The sequence below is a fragment of the Salvelinus fontinalis genome, chromosome 25, assembly GCF_029448725.1.
Source record: "Salvelinus fontinalis isolate EN_2023a chromosome 25, ASM2944872v1, whole genome shotgun sequence".
Classification (NCBI taxonomy): Eukaryota; Metazoa; Chordata; class Actinopteri; order Salmoniformes; family Salmonidae; genus Salvelinus; species Salvelinus fontinalis.
In genome coordinates, this window is record NC_074689.1 from 22,669,068 (window position 1) to 22,684,436 (window position 15,369).

General features: G+C 46.3%; 1 protein-coding gene across 1 annotated transcript in view; it reads left to right on the forward strand.

The window, feature by feature from the left end:
- LOC129822998 (aryl hydrocarbon receptor repressor-like) overlaps positions 1-14,161 on the forward strand; it is a 166,689-nt gene extending 152,528 nt beyond the window's left edge. The window contains exons 5-8 of the mRNA XM_055881647.1: positions 3,501-3,618; positions 4,109-4,242; positions 4,989-5,194; positions 10,844-14,161. Coding sequence (XP_055737622.1) covers positions 3,501-3,618; positions 4,109-4,242; positions 4,989-5,194; positions 10,844-11,969 — 1,584 coding nt within the window. The 3' untranslated portion in view covers positions 11,970-14,161. The remainder of the gene's footprint in view (positions 1-3,500; positions 3,619-4,108; positions 4,243-4,988; positions 5,195-10,843) is intronic.
- The last annotated feature ends 1,208 nt before the right edge of the window (positions 14,162-15,369 follow it).

Here is a 15,369-nt window from a genome sequence, read left to right on the forward strand (position 1 = left end):
CCCTGAGGCCTAGTGACCCTGAGACCTAGTGACCCTGAGACCTAGTGACCCTGAGGCCTAGTGACCCTGAGACCTAGTGACCCTGAGGCCTAGTGACCCTGAGACCTAGTGACCCTGAGACCTAGTGACCCTGAGACCTAGTGACCCTGAGACCTAGTGACCCTGAGACCTAGTGACCCTGAGGCCTAGTGACCCTGAGACCTAGTGACCCTGAGACCTAGTGACCCTGAGACCTAGTGACCCTGAGACCTAGTGACCCTTAGACCTAGTGACCCTGAGACCTAGTGACCCTGAGACCTAGTGACCCTGAGGCCTAGTGACCCTGAGACCTATTGACACTGAGACCTAGTGACCCTGAGACCTAGTGACCCTGAGACCTAGTGACCTTGAGACCTAGTGACCCTGAGACCTAGTGACCCTTAGACCTAGTGACCCTGAGACCTAGTGACCCTGAGACCTAGTGACCCTGAGACCTAGTGACCTGAGACCTTCCACATTGCTCCCGAGTGGCGCAACAGTCTAAGGCCCTGCATCTCAGTGCTAGAGGCATCACTACAGAAACCTTGGTTCCTATCCAGGCTGTATCACAACCGGTGTAGGCCGTCATTGTAAATAATAATTTGTTCTTAACTGACCTGCCTAGTTAAATAAAGGTTAAATGAAAATACAAATGTGGAGGTGTCAGTGAAAGGCTTGTCACTGTCTCTTCACACCAGGTCACAGGGTCGGGGGCTCCTTCCGGGGGAGAAGGGAGTACGGACACACACACTATAGATCACGCAGTATGAATCATTGTTCACCTGAACCAATCAATTAATACTTTTTATGATGTGTAGTTGGCTCAAAACAAACTTCAACTCGTATGTACACACAGACACACAAAGTTGACTCAAAGGCTATTCCACGGGAGAAATTGCCAAGAAACTGAAGATCTCGTACAACGCCGTGTACTACTCCCTTCACAGAACAGAGCAAACTGGCTCTAACCAGAATAGAAAGAGGAGTGGGAGGCCCCGGTGCACAACTGAGCAAGAGGACAAGTACATTAGTCTAGTTTAGAAACAGACGCCTCACAAGTCCTCAACTGTTAGCTTCATTAAATAGTACCCGCAAAACACCAGTCTCAACGTCAACAGTGAAGAGGCGACTCCGGGATGTTGGCCTTCTAGGCAGAGTTGCAAAGAAAAAGCCATATCAGACTGGCCAATAAAAATTTAATAAAAAGATGGGCAAAAGAACACAGACACTGGACAGAGGAAGATTGGAAAAAAGTGTTATTGACAGACAAATCTAAGTTTGAGGTGTTCGGATCACAAAGAAGAACATTCGTGAGACGCAGAAAAAATGAAAAGATGCTGGAGGAGTGAACCATCTGTGAAGCATGGTGGAGGAGTGAACCATCTGTGAAGCATGGTGGAGGAGTGAACCATCTGTGAAGCATGGTGGAGGAGTGAACCATCTGTGAAGCATGGTGGAGGAGTGAACCATCTGTGAAGCATGGTGGAGGAGTGAACCATCTGTCATCATGGTGGAGGCAATGTGATGGTCTGGGGGTGCTTTGGTGGTGGTAAAGTGGGAGATTTGTACAGGGTAAAATGGATCTTGAAGAAGGAAGGCTATCACTCCATTTTGCAACACCATTCCATACCCTGTGGACGGCGTTTAATCGGAGCCAAATTCCTCCTACAACAGGACAATGACCCAAAGCACAGCTACAAACTATGCAAGAACTATTTAGGGAAGAAGCAGTCAGCTGGTATTCTGTCTATAATGGAGTGGCCAGCACAGTCACCGGATCTCAACCCTATTGAGCTGTTGTGGGAGCAGCTTGACCGTATGGTACGTAAGAAGTGCCCATCAAGCCAATCCAACTTGTGGAAAGTGCTTCAGGAAGCATGGGGTGAAATCTCTTCAGATTACCTCAACAAATTGACAACTAGAACGCTAAAGGTCTGAAAGGCTGTAATTGCTGCAAATGGAGGATTCTTTGACGAAAGCTACGTTTGAAGGACACAATTATTATTTCAATTAAAAATCATTATTTATAACCTTGTCGACGTCTTGACTATATTTCCTATTCATTTTGCAACTCATTTCATGTTTGTTTTCATGGAAAACAAGGACATTGCTATGTGACCCCAAAACTTTGGAACGGTAGTGTACCTACTGTATATTTACCCCAAAAAATACATTGGTGATTGTAAAAAATAAATAAAAAACGTTAAAATAAAAAATATGTCCTATTTCTGTTGGGTTATATAGCAGGATCCTGGACCCCATTGAAGTTTATATGAGGTGGAGTCGAAACCCATTGTTAATCTTTTTTCATCATAATAAAGAAGCCATAGTAAAAAAACAGACAAACCAGACACAGCACTAATATGTAACGCAGGAGACAAAATGTAGGAGCGTGTTTAGGGACGACACCACAGGAAAGCGCTGAAATGGTGCAGAGACAAGTGTTGTTTCTTTGATCCTATTTGCTCCATTGTAATTACGCTTTTGAAAATCAAGACTCGAGGGCCAAGGAAAACATCACTATTCTGTTTTAGAGAGAACCTCATACAATAGACATCCGATCTGTCTGCCGCTGGGAACTGTGGTGACATGTGCAAAAATCTTGTAAAAAAAAGAAAAACCTTGCGTGTCTCCAATGTGGATGTTATGGGGGGGAAGGTTGAATATTTCAGTTGGAATCTGTAATTTCCCTGACAGAAAGCACAGCTATTGCTGGTTAAGAGAGAGGTATTACACATTTGGGCTGGGTTGTGGGGGCCTTGTTTTCAGCAGGGCTGGGCTGCTCTGCTTTTAGGGAGCTGGTGTCACGCAATGTTTGACAAACAAGGCTTGCACTCTTTGGCCCCCGTGATTCGGTGACATTGGAGAGCCAAGAGCCACTGTAGTGTACTGTAGTGGAATCAGTGGGGTCCGTTCTGTGGCAGACCTTGAGGAATTCAGCGGCAACACAAATATAAAGCAAAACATATGGGCAACAACAACCAGCTGCTCTTTACCGAATCTTTCAGTAAATATGTCACTTTTTTTAAGAGCTGCTGAGGATATTGCTATGAATACCCAATTTAACTCAAGTTGTGTGAAGTCATTCACTGCAATGTTACACTTCAGTCATTCAAACAGTCGTATTCTTTAAACCAAGTGACATGTATTTCTTTCAAAGTTACTCCAACCACAAAATGACCTAATCAAGATTTGATCCAGCTTTGAAACTCATACAAAATCACACCATTTAGCAGCCTGTTAACCAGACCCATTACAGATATTTTTGGGTCTGCGTGTGAGACCATCGGGCCGACCCAGTGAACCGCGGCAGAGATTAAGTGGGGAGGGCACCGCTGTTTGCCAACACAATAGGCCAGACCCTGGATCCCATCAATACTTCAAGCAGAGGGCGATCTGGTAATGGGCTGGTGGGGTTATAGGTTATGGTTCTGGGGGGGGGCTCGTTGTGTTATTGTCTCTCTCTCTCTCTCCCCATGCAGACGGACGTGATGCACCAAAACGTCTTTGATTATGTCCATGTGGACGACCGGCAAGAGTTCAGAAGACAGCTCCACTGGGCCATGAACCCCAGCCAACACCACTTAGTCTCAGGAACTGGTGTGTATATAAGTACCAGCAACAGTACGGGGGGGGGGGAGTGGCCTAGTAACAGAGGGAGTGAGCGAGCAACGAGTACTGATTCATTAAACAGACTAGACTGCAAATGTTTATTCGTTTTGAAGAAAAAAGAAAGAGGCACTGTAATCAAATGTATCAACTCTGTTCACAACAACCAAGCAGACTGTGATTAATGGCCAATGTATGAGTGGAAAGTCCCCACTAAACTATGATGCCTCTCCACGCCAGAGATGGTGTGTGTGTGTGTGTGTGTGTGTGTGTGTGTGTGTGTGTGTGTGTGTGTGTGTGTGTGTGTGTGTGTGTGTGTGTGTGTGTGTGTGTGTGTGTGTGTGTGTGTGTGTGTGTGTGTGTGTGTGTGTGTGTGTGTGTGTGTGTGTGTGTGTTTCGCTTGTAAATGTTTTAGGTCTTGGTCTACTGTATGAAACTGGAAAATCTGCATTGTAGTGAATATTAGTATTTTTCTATACAGGTGAGGACTTTGTGGTGAGCAGCCTGTTTCATTCTCAGGAGACGGGGGGAGTCGCTCCTGAGTTCTCCTCCTTTTTCAACCGCTGTTTCATGTCCCGCGTGCGCTGCCTGCTGGACAGCACCTCTGGCTTCCTGGTGAGTGGATTAACCCTGTCCGAGACCCCAGCCAGCCAGGATGTTTCTAATGAGAGCTGACTGGGATAAACTTCACAGATGAAAAATCTCCCATTTGGTGTCATATTTGCTGAACTTGTAGCTTGAGTGTAGGTATAAATAGAATGTCCCCATATCCCGGACATAACAGGCCAAGGGATTTGGTGTTTGGACACAGATGTATTTACTATTTAGAGCCGTTGATCCACCTCCCATAGGTCTGACAAGAGCAGTTTGGAGGTTTGGATCTAACAGTGGAAAGTGATGCGGCTTGAAGTCGGCCTTGGGTTTGAACACTGTAGGGAAGGTCAACAGAGTTCCTCCTGTCAAACGGTGTCATAAAGTGCATTTTCTTAATCCAAGTAAAGTGACACAGGGTGGTCATAATGCTTCATGACAGTGTCATAAAGTGAATTAAAATATGATGAGGAGAGAAAAAAATAACTACAGATTTCAGTGTCCCAACTATGGTTGTACTGTTATTTCTCTAGGCTGTTGTGACTGAATGAAAACTTGGCTTGTCTCAATCAAATACGTTATTTTTCTTCATTATCAAAAGTGCTGAGATCGACAAGTTGTATGCAATAATACTTTTTTAAAATTATTATTTCGCTTCAAAGTATAGGCTTCTAAATGGCATCTGGCAAAAATAACTTCTTGACATGGCCATGTTCTTTTGTGTGTACTAAACACTCTTTGTAACCTCTGACCTCGTATCCCTCTGACAGACCATGCAGATCCAGGGCCGACTCAAGTTCCTCCAAGGACAGAAGAAGAAGTGGGGCTCGGGGGCCCTGCTACCCCCCCAGCTGGCCCTATTCTGTGTGGCCGTGCCCTTTCTGCTGCCCTCCATCACTGAGATGAAGATGAACAACATGATGATGAGGGGCAAGCACAAGAGTGGAGGGGGCATCATCACTGCACTGGAATATGGGTAAGGAAGGGGGCATCATCACTGCACTGGAATAGAAGGGGACATCATCACTACACTAGAATAGAAGGGGACATCATCACTACACTAGAATAGAAGGGGACATCATCACTACACTAGAATAGAAGGGGACATCATCACTACACTAGAATAGAAGGGGACATCATCACTACACTAGAATAGAAGGGGACATCATCACTACACTAGAATAGAAGGGGAGGGGACATTATCACTACACTAGAATAGAAGGAGACATCATCACTACACTAGAATAGAAGGGGACATCATCACTACACTAGAATAGAAGGGGACATCATCACTACACTAGAATAGAAGGGGAGGGGACATTATCACTACACTAGAATAGAAGGAGACATCATCACTACACTAGAATAGAAGGGGACATCATCACTACACTAGAATAGAAGGGGAGGGGACATCATCACTACACTAGAATAGAAGGGGACATCATCACTACACTAGAATAGAAGGGGACATCATCACTACACTAGAATAGAAGGGGAGGGGACATTATCACTACACTAGAATAGAAGGGGACATCATCACTACACTAGAATAGAAGGGGAGGGGACATCATCACTACACTAGAATAGAAGGGGACATCATCACTACACTAGAATAGAAGGATACATCATCACTACACTAGAATAGAAGGGGAGGGGACATTATCACTACACTAGAATAGAAGGAGACATCATCACTACACTAGAATAGAAGGGGACATCATCACTACACTAGAATAGAAGGGGAGGGGACATTATCACTACACTAGAATAGAAGGGGACATCATCACTACACTAGAATAGAAGGGGACATCATCACTACACTAGAATAGAAGGGGAGGGGACATTATCACTACACTAGAATAGAAGGAGACATCATCACTACACTAGAATAGAAGGGGACATCATCACTACACTAGAATAGAAGGGGAGGGGACATCATCACTACACTAGAATAGAAGGGGACATCATCACTACACTAGAATAGAAGGGGACATCATCACTACACTAGAATAGAAGGGGAGGGGACATTATCACTACACTAGAATAGAAGGAGACATCATCACTACACTAGAATAGAAGGGGACATCATCACTACACTAGAATAGAAGGGGAGGGGACATTATCACTACACTAGAATAGAAGGGGACATCATCACTACACTAGAATAGAAGGGGACATCATCACTACACTAGAATAGAAGGGGAGGGGACATTATCACTACACTAGAATAGAAGGGGACATCATCACTACACTAGAATAGAAGGGGACATCATCACTACACTAGAATAGAAGGGGACATCATCACTACACTAGAATAGAAGGGGAGGGGACATTATCACTACACTAGAATAGAAGGGGAGGGGACATTATCACTACACTAGAATAGAAGGAGACATCATCACTACACTAGAATAGAAGGGGACATCATCACTACACTAGAATAGAAGGGGACATCATCACTACACTAGAATAGAAGGGGAGGGGACATTATCACTACACTAGAATAGAAGGGGAGGGGACATTATCACTACACTAGAATAGAAGGGGAGGGGACATTATCACTACACTAGAATAGAAGGAGACATCATCACTACACTAGAATAGAAGGGGACATCATCACTACACTAGAATAGAAGGGGAGGGGACATTATCACTACACTAGAATAGAAGGGGACATCATCACTACACTAGAATAGAAGGGGACATCATCACTACACTAGAATAGAAGGAGACATCATCACTACACTAGAATAGAAGGGGACATCATCACTACACTAGAATAGAAGGGGACATCATCACCACACTAGAATAGTTATGCTGAGGAAGACTAGCTAGTTAGCTACCACTCACCCGTGTTGTAGGGGTGGGGGAGGGGTCAAGGGACGTGATTGGTCCACTTCGTTGTGAAATCTCGACCAATCACAGCAAGCACCGTGTCACTCCAGGGGCTTTTAGCAGTGCCTCCTACTGCCTATGCAGTATATTGTAAAGTAAAATGTGTATTCTGCATAGCGCAAGTGATGTCAATCAATCCAATGTATTTATAAAGCCCTTCTTACATCAGCTGATGTCACAAAGTGCTGTACAGAAACCCAGCCTAAAACCCCAAACAGCAAGCAATGCAGGTGTAGAAGCACGGTGGCTAGGAAAAACTCCCTAGAAAGGCCAGAACCTAGGAAGAAACCTAGAGAGGAACCAGGCTCTGAGGGGTGGCCAGTTCTCTTCTGGCTGTGCCGGGTGGAGATTATAACAGAACATGGCCAAGATGTTCAAACGTTCATAGATGACCAGCAGGGTCAAATAATAATAATCACAGTGGTTGTAAAGGGTGCAACAGGTCAGCACCTCAGGAGTAAGTTGGCTTTTCATAGTCGATCACGGTTATGTGTGGTTATGGAAACTCATCTCAAAAGGTTCCAGCCTGGATCAAAGCCCAGGTCTAATAATGCCACTCTCATTCTTCCTGTATCATCTCTGTCATTCTCCCTGTATCATCTCTGTCATTCTCCCTGTATCATCTCTGTCATTCTCCCTGTATCATCTCTGTCATTCTCCCTGTATCACCTCTGTCATTTTCCCTGTATCATCTCTGTCATTCTCCCTGAATCATCTCTGTCATTCTCCCTGTATCATCTCTGTCATTCTCCCTGTATCATCTCTGTCATTCTTCCTGTATCATCTCTGTCATTCTCCCTGTATCATCTCTGTCATTCTTCCTGTATCATCTCTGTCATTCTCCCTGTATCATCTCTGTCATTCTCCCTGTATCATCTCTCTCATTCTCCCTGTATCATCTCTGTCATTCTTCCTGTATCATCTCTGTCATTCTCCCTGTATCATCTCTGTCATTCTCCCTGTATCATCTCTGTCATTCTCCCTGTATCATCTCTGTCATTCTCCCTGTATCATCTCTCTCATTCTCCCTGTATCATCTCTGTCATTCTTCCTGTATCATCTCTGTCATTCTCCCTGTATCATCTCTGTCATTCTCCCTGTATCATCTCTGTCATTCTCCCTGTATCATCTCTGTCATTCTCCCTATATCATCTCTGTCATTCTCCCTATATCATCTCTGTCATTCTTCCTGTATCATCTCTGTCATTCTCCCTGTTTCATCTCTGTCATTCTCCCTGTTTCATCTCTGTCATTCTTCCTGTATCATCTCTGTCATTCCCCCTGTATCATCTCTGTCATTCTACCTGTATCATCTCTGTCATTCTCCCTGTATCATCTCTGTCATTCTACCTGTATCATCTCTGTCATTCTCCCTATATCATCTCTGTCATTCTACCTGTATCATCTCTGTCATTCCCTCTGTATCATCTCTGTCATTCTTCCTGTATCATCTCTGTCATTCTCCCTGTATCATCTCTGTCATTCTCCCTGTATCATCTCTGTCATTATCCCTGTATCATCTCTGTCATTATCCCTGTTTCATCTCTGTCATTCTCCCTGTATCATCTCTGTTATTCTCCCTGTTTCATCTCTGTCATTCTCCCTGTTTCATCTCTGTCATTCTCCCTGTATCATCTCTGTCATTCTCCCTGTTTCATCTCTGTCATGCTTCCTGTATCATCTCTGTCATTCTCCCTGTATCATCTCTGTCATTCTCCCTGTATCATCTCTGTCATTCTTCCTGTATCATCTCTGTCATTCTTCCTGTATCATCTCTGTCATTCTTCCTGTTTCATCTCTGTCATTCTCCCTGTTTCATCTCTGTCATTCTCCCTGTATCATCTCTGTCATTCTTCCTGTATCATCTCTGTCATTCTCCCTGTTTCATCTCTGTCATTCTCCCTGTATCATCTCTGTCATTCTCCCTGTTTCATCTCTGTCATTCTCCCTGTATCATCTCTGTCAGTCTCCCTGTATCATCTCTGTCATTCTCCCTGTATCATCTCTGTCATTCTTCCTGTATCATCTCTGTCATTCTCCCTGTATCATCTCTGTCATTCTCCCTGTACCATCTCTGTCATTCTCCCTATATCATCTCTGTCATTCTCCCTATATCATCTCTGTCATTCTTCCTGTATCATCTCTGTCATTCTCCCTGTTTCATCTCTGTCATTCTCCCTGTTTCATCTCTGTCATTCTTCCTGTATCATCTCTGTCATTCCCCCTGTATCATCTCTGTCATTCTACCTGTATCATCTCTGTCATTCTCCCTGTATCATCTCTGTCATTCTACCTGTATCATCTCTGTCATTCTCCCTATATCATCTCTGTCATTCTACCTGTATCATCTCTGTCATTCCCTCTGTATCATCTCTGTCATTCTTCCTGTATCATCTCTGTCATTCTCCCTGTATCATCTCTGTCATTCTCCCTGTATCATATCTGTCATTCTCCCTGTATCATCTCTGTCATTCTCCCTGTATCATCTCTGTCATTCTTCCTGTATCATCTCTGTCATTCTCCCTGTATCATCTCTGTCATTCTCCCTGTATCATCTCTGTCATTCTTCCTGTATCATCTCTGTCATTCTCCCTGTATCATCTCTGTCATTCTCCCTGTATCATCTCTGTCATTCTTCCTGTGTAATCTCTGTCATTCTCCCTATATCATCTCTGTCATTCTCCCTATATCCTCTCTGTCATTCTTCCTGTATCATCTCTGTCATTCTCCCTGTGTCATCTCTGTCATTCTCCCTGTATCATCTCTGTCATTCTCCCTGTTTCATCTCTGTCATTCTCCCCGTATCATCTCTGTTATTCTCCCTGTTTCATCTCTGTCATTCTCCCTGTTTCATCTCTGTCATTCTCCCTGTATCATCTCTGTCATTCTCCCTGTATCATCTCTGTCATTCTCCCTGTATCATCTCTGTCATTATCCCTGTATCATCTCTGTCATTATCCCTGTTTCATCTCTGTCATTCTCCCTGTATCATCTCTGTTATTCTCCCTGTTTCATCTCTGTCATTCTCCCTGTTTCATCTCTGTCATTCTCCCTGTTTCATCTCTGTCATTCTCCCTGTATCATCTCTGTCATTCTCCCTGTTTCATCTCTGTCATGCTTCCTGTATCATCTCTGTCATTCTCCCTGTATCATCTCTGTCATTCTCCCTGTATCATCTCTGTCATTCTTCCTGTATCATCTCTGTCATTCTTCCTGTATCATCTCTGTCATTCTTCCTGTTTCATCTCTGTCATTCTCCCTGTTTCATCTCTGTCATTCTCCCTGTATCATCTCTGTCATTCTTCCTGTATCATCTCTGTCATTCTCCCTGTTTCATCTCTGTCATTCTCCCTGTATCATCTCTGTCATTCTCCCTGTTTCATCTCTGTCATTCTCCCTGTATCATCTCTGTCAGTCTCCCTGTATCATCTCTGTCATTCTCCCTGTATCATCTCTGTCATTCTTCCTGTATCATCTCTGTCATTCTCCCTGTATCATCTCTGTCATTCTCCCTATATCATCTCTGTCATTCTCCCTGTTTCATCTCTGTCATTCTCCCTGTTTCATCTCTGTCATTCTCCCTGTTTCATCTCTGTCATTCTCCCTGTTTCATCTCTGTCATTCTCCCTATATCATCTCTGTCATTCTCCCTGTATCATCTCTGTCATATTCCCTGTATCAAATGCATCACACTAATCTCCCTCCCTCTCTCTCTTCCTCCATGTTGCAGTGAGAGAGAGGAGCAGTTGAGGAGGCAGGCTGGCAGTGCGGGGGGGATGATTGATGGCGGGGACCCGCTGCTCCTCAACTGCACCAAACTTGGGGGTCCCCAGCAGCGCCGCCACGCCCCCTGGACGCCCCTCTCCAAAGACAGCCTCAAGTACAAGACAGAGGGGGGCTATTGTGGACAGGACGAGCCCCTCAACTACTGCAAGACCTCCATGGGCGGTGCCCCCCACCCCAAAGGCCCAGGCCTGGACTCCCTGTGGCCCATGCGGCCTGCCTCGGGGCCCATCCGGGGGGGGCAAGGTGGCGGCTACACCCCCTCTAATCGACTCGGGAAAGGTGGGCACTATGGCAAGCCCTACCGCATGTCCCCCAGCATGTGCCACGGAGGAGGGCGAGGTGGTGAAATCTACATGCCCAGGATGTACGAGAGCTCCGGCGAGTTGGACCTGTACTGCGTGGGAGAGGCGGTGAAGAGCGAGTGCTACGGCAACCTCCTGTTGCCTGAGATGCCCATCAAGGTGGAGCAGGACTCGGATTCGGAGAACGGCTGCGACGCGTATGGCCGTCCGTGGCCCTGCCGGGAGCCCTTTGACCACCGCTACCACAGCGGCAACAGCTATGTCGACAACAACGGCCTTCATATGAAGTCGGAGGCGGACTACTACGAACAGTACTCGTCGTGCCAGAGGGGCAAGGCTGGCATCAGCCCCATCAGCCCGCCCTACAACAACGGCCCCTTCCAGAACTATAATAACATGGGGGGCGGCAGGCCCTTGAAGAGTGTGGTCAATAAGGACCAGTCCCAGTTCAGTCCCCAGAGGTTGTCCCACTCAGACCCGCTCTGTAGCAGCCAAAGCATCAACTGCATCGACGTGTACGCAAGCGGCCCCGTGGAGCACAACAACAAGGGCTACATGCAGCAGCAGGACAAGTTGGACTACGAGTTTAAAGGTCACGGACCGCCGCGCCAGACCATCAAGCAGGAGCCCGTGGACTCACCCCAGTGGTCGGACGGCAGCGGCCACGACATGAGCCATGCCGTGGGACACTCTCAGAGGAACGTTATGCCCCACCGTGTGATGAATGCTGGCCAGCACAAAGCCAACCCTTGTGTTTATATGCAATAGACGTTGATCCGCCCCATACTTCCTCATTCACCAGCATAACACATTGGCAGAAGACATGCAGGGTATGGCTCAGGTTTAAAGACTAGTGTGTTGGAGACAATCAAAGAAAGGAATGGGGGGGGGGGGGGTTCTATCTCGATTTGTTTTGATGAATGGAATAAATTGTAGTTATTTATCCAAAGCACTTTTGATATAGTGATTCAAATATTTTCTAGAGTCACATTTCTGTTTGTGTTGTGTGTGTATACCTGCATTTTCTGGAGGCTTATACATGTGTATATATATACAGTGTAGAAAATACACAGAACACAGAATTGGGTGATACAGGATGAGAGAGAGAGAGAGAGAGTGATTTTGCTGTTAACATTTGACCTCAATAAATTATTTTCTGTCAAGGTCGGTTTACCCAAAGAGGTCTGTGACGTGCATGCTCTTTTCAGTCAGGAAAAATTAATTAAAGGTTCAATTGAATACGCTCCAGTCTGGGTATGTGTGTGACGTGTCTACGTGAGAGAGTGTATGTGTGTAGTGTCTATGTGAGAGAGTGTGTGTGTGTGTGTGACGTGTCTATGTGAGAGAGTGTGTGTGACGTGTCTATGTGAGAGAGAGAATGTGTGTGACGTGTCTATGTGAGAGAGTGTATGTGTGTGTGACGTGTCTACGTGAGAGAGTATGTGTGTGACGTGTCTATGTGAGAGAGTATGTGTGTGTGACGTGTCTAAGTGAGAGTATATGTGTGACGTGTCTATGTGAGAGAGTGTATGTGTGTGACGTGTCTATGTGAGAGAGTATATGTGTGACGTGTCTATGTGAGAGAGTGTATGTGTGTGACGTGTCTATGTGAGAGAGTGTATGTGTGTGTGACGTGTCTATGTGAGAGAGTGTATGTGTGTGTGACGTGTCTATGTGAGAGAGTGTATGTGTGTGACGTGTCTATGTGAGAGAGTGTATGTGTGTGTGACGTGTCTATGTGAGAGGGAGTATGTGTGTGACGTGTCTATGTGAGAGAGGGTATGTGTGTGTGACGTGTCTATGTGAGAGAGTGTATGTGTGTGACGTGTCTATGTGAGAGAGTGTATGTGTGTGACGTGTCTATGTGAGAGAGTGTATGTGTGTGTGACGTGTCTATGTGAGAGGGAGTATGTGTGTGACGTGTCTATGTGAGAGAGGGTATGTGTGTGTGACGTGTCTATGTGAGAGAGTGTGTGTGACGTGTCTATGTGAGAGAATGTATGTGTGTGACGTGTCTATGTGAGAGAGTGTGTGTGTGTGTGTGACGTGTCTATGTGAGAGAGTGTGTGTGACGTGTCTATGTGAGAGAATGTATGTGTGTGACGTGTCTATGTGAGAGAGTGTATGTGTGTGTGACGTGTCTATGTGAGAGGGAGTATGTGTGTGACGTGTCTATGTGAGAGAGGGTATGTGTGTGACGTGTCTACATGAGAGAGTGTGTGTGTGTGACGTGTCTATGTGAGAGAGAGTATGTGTGTGTGACGTGTCTATGTGAGAGAGTGTATGTGTGTGACGTGTCTATGTGAGAGAGTGTATGTGTGTGTGACGTGTCTATGTGAGAGGGAGTATGTGTGTGACGTGTCTATGTGAGAGAGGGTATGTGTGTGACGTGTCTATGTGAGAGAGTGTGTGTGTGTGTGTGACGTGTCTATGTGAGAGAGTGTATGTGTGTGACGTGTCTATGTGAGAGAGTGTGTGTGACGTGTCTATGTGAGAGAGGGTATGTGTGTGTGACGTGTCTATGTGAGAGAGTGTATGTGTGTGACGTGTCTATGTGAGAGAGTGTGTGTGTGTGTGTGACGTGTCTATGTGAGAGAGTGTGTGTGACGTGTCTATGTGAGAGAGGGTATGTGTGTGACGTGTCTATGTGAGAGAGTGTGTGTGTGTGTGTGACGTGTCTATGTGAGAGAGTGTGTGTGACGTGTCTATGTGAGAGGGAGTATGTGTGTGACGTGTCTATGTGAGAGAGGGTATGTGTGTGACGTGTCTATGTGAGAGAGAGTATGTGTGTGACGTGTCTATGTGAGAGAGTGTATGTGTGTGTGACGTGTCTATGTGAGAGAGGATGTGTGTGTGACGTGTCTATGTGAGAGAGTATGTGTGTGTGACGTGTCTATGTGAGAGAGGATGTGTGTGTGACGTGTCTATGTGAGAGAGTGTATGTGTGAGGTAACTGCCCAACCCTGTGCTTTGACCTCTTTCTCCCCTCTCTCTCCAGATGAAATCTCGCGTCTTGTGACGGCCGGCCGCCCAACAACCTGCCCGCTTGACCCTATCCCCTCCTCTCTTCTCCAGACCATTTCCGGAGACCTTCTACCTTACCTCACCTCGCTCATCAACTCATCCTTGACCGCTGGCTACGTCCCTTCCGTCTTCAAGAGAGCGAGAGTTGCACCCCTTCTGAAAAAACCTACACTCGATCCCTCCGATGTCAACAACTACAGACCAGTATCCCTTCTTTCTTTTCTCTCCAAAACTCTTGAACGTGCCGTCCTTGGCCAGCTCTCCTGCTATCTCTCTCAGAATGACCTTCTTGATCCAAATCAGTCAGGTTTCAAGACTAGTCACTCAACTGAGACTGCTCTTCTCTGTATCACGGAGGCGCTCCGCACTGCTAAAGCTAACTCTCTCTCCTCTGCTCTCATCCTTCTAGACCTATCGGCTGCCTTCGATACTGTGAACCATCAGATCCTCCTCTCCACCCTCTCCGAGTTGGGCATCTCCGGCGCGGCCCACGCTTGGATTGCGTCCTACCTGACAGGTCGCTCCTACCAGGTGGCGTGGCGAGAATCTGTCTCCTCACCACGCGCTCTCACCACTGGTGTCCCCCAGGGCTCTGTTCTAGGCCCTCTCCTATTCTCGCTATACACCAAGTCACTTGGCTCTGTCATAACCTCACATGGTCTCTCCTATCATTGCTATGCAGACGACACACAATTAATCTTCTCCTTTCCCCCTTCTGATGACCAGGTGGCGAATCGCATCTCTGCATGTCTGGCAGACATATCAGTGTGGATGACGGATCACCACCTCAAGCTGAACCTCGGCAAGACGGAGCTGCTCTTCCTCCCGGGGAAGGACTGTCCGTTCCATGATCTCGCCATCACGGTTGACAACTCCATTGTGTCCTCCTCCCAGAGCGCTAAGAACCTTGGCGTGATCCTGGACAACACCCTGTCGTTCTCCACCAACATCAAGGCGGTGGCCCGTTCCTGTAGGTTCATGCTCTACAACATCCGCAGAGTACGACCCTGCCTCACACAGGAAGCGGCGCAGGTCCTAATCCAGGCACTTGTCATCTCCCGTCTGGATTACTGCAACTCGCTGTTGGCTGGGCTCCCTGCCTGTGCCATTAAACCCCTACAACTCATCCAGAACGCCGCAGCCC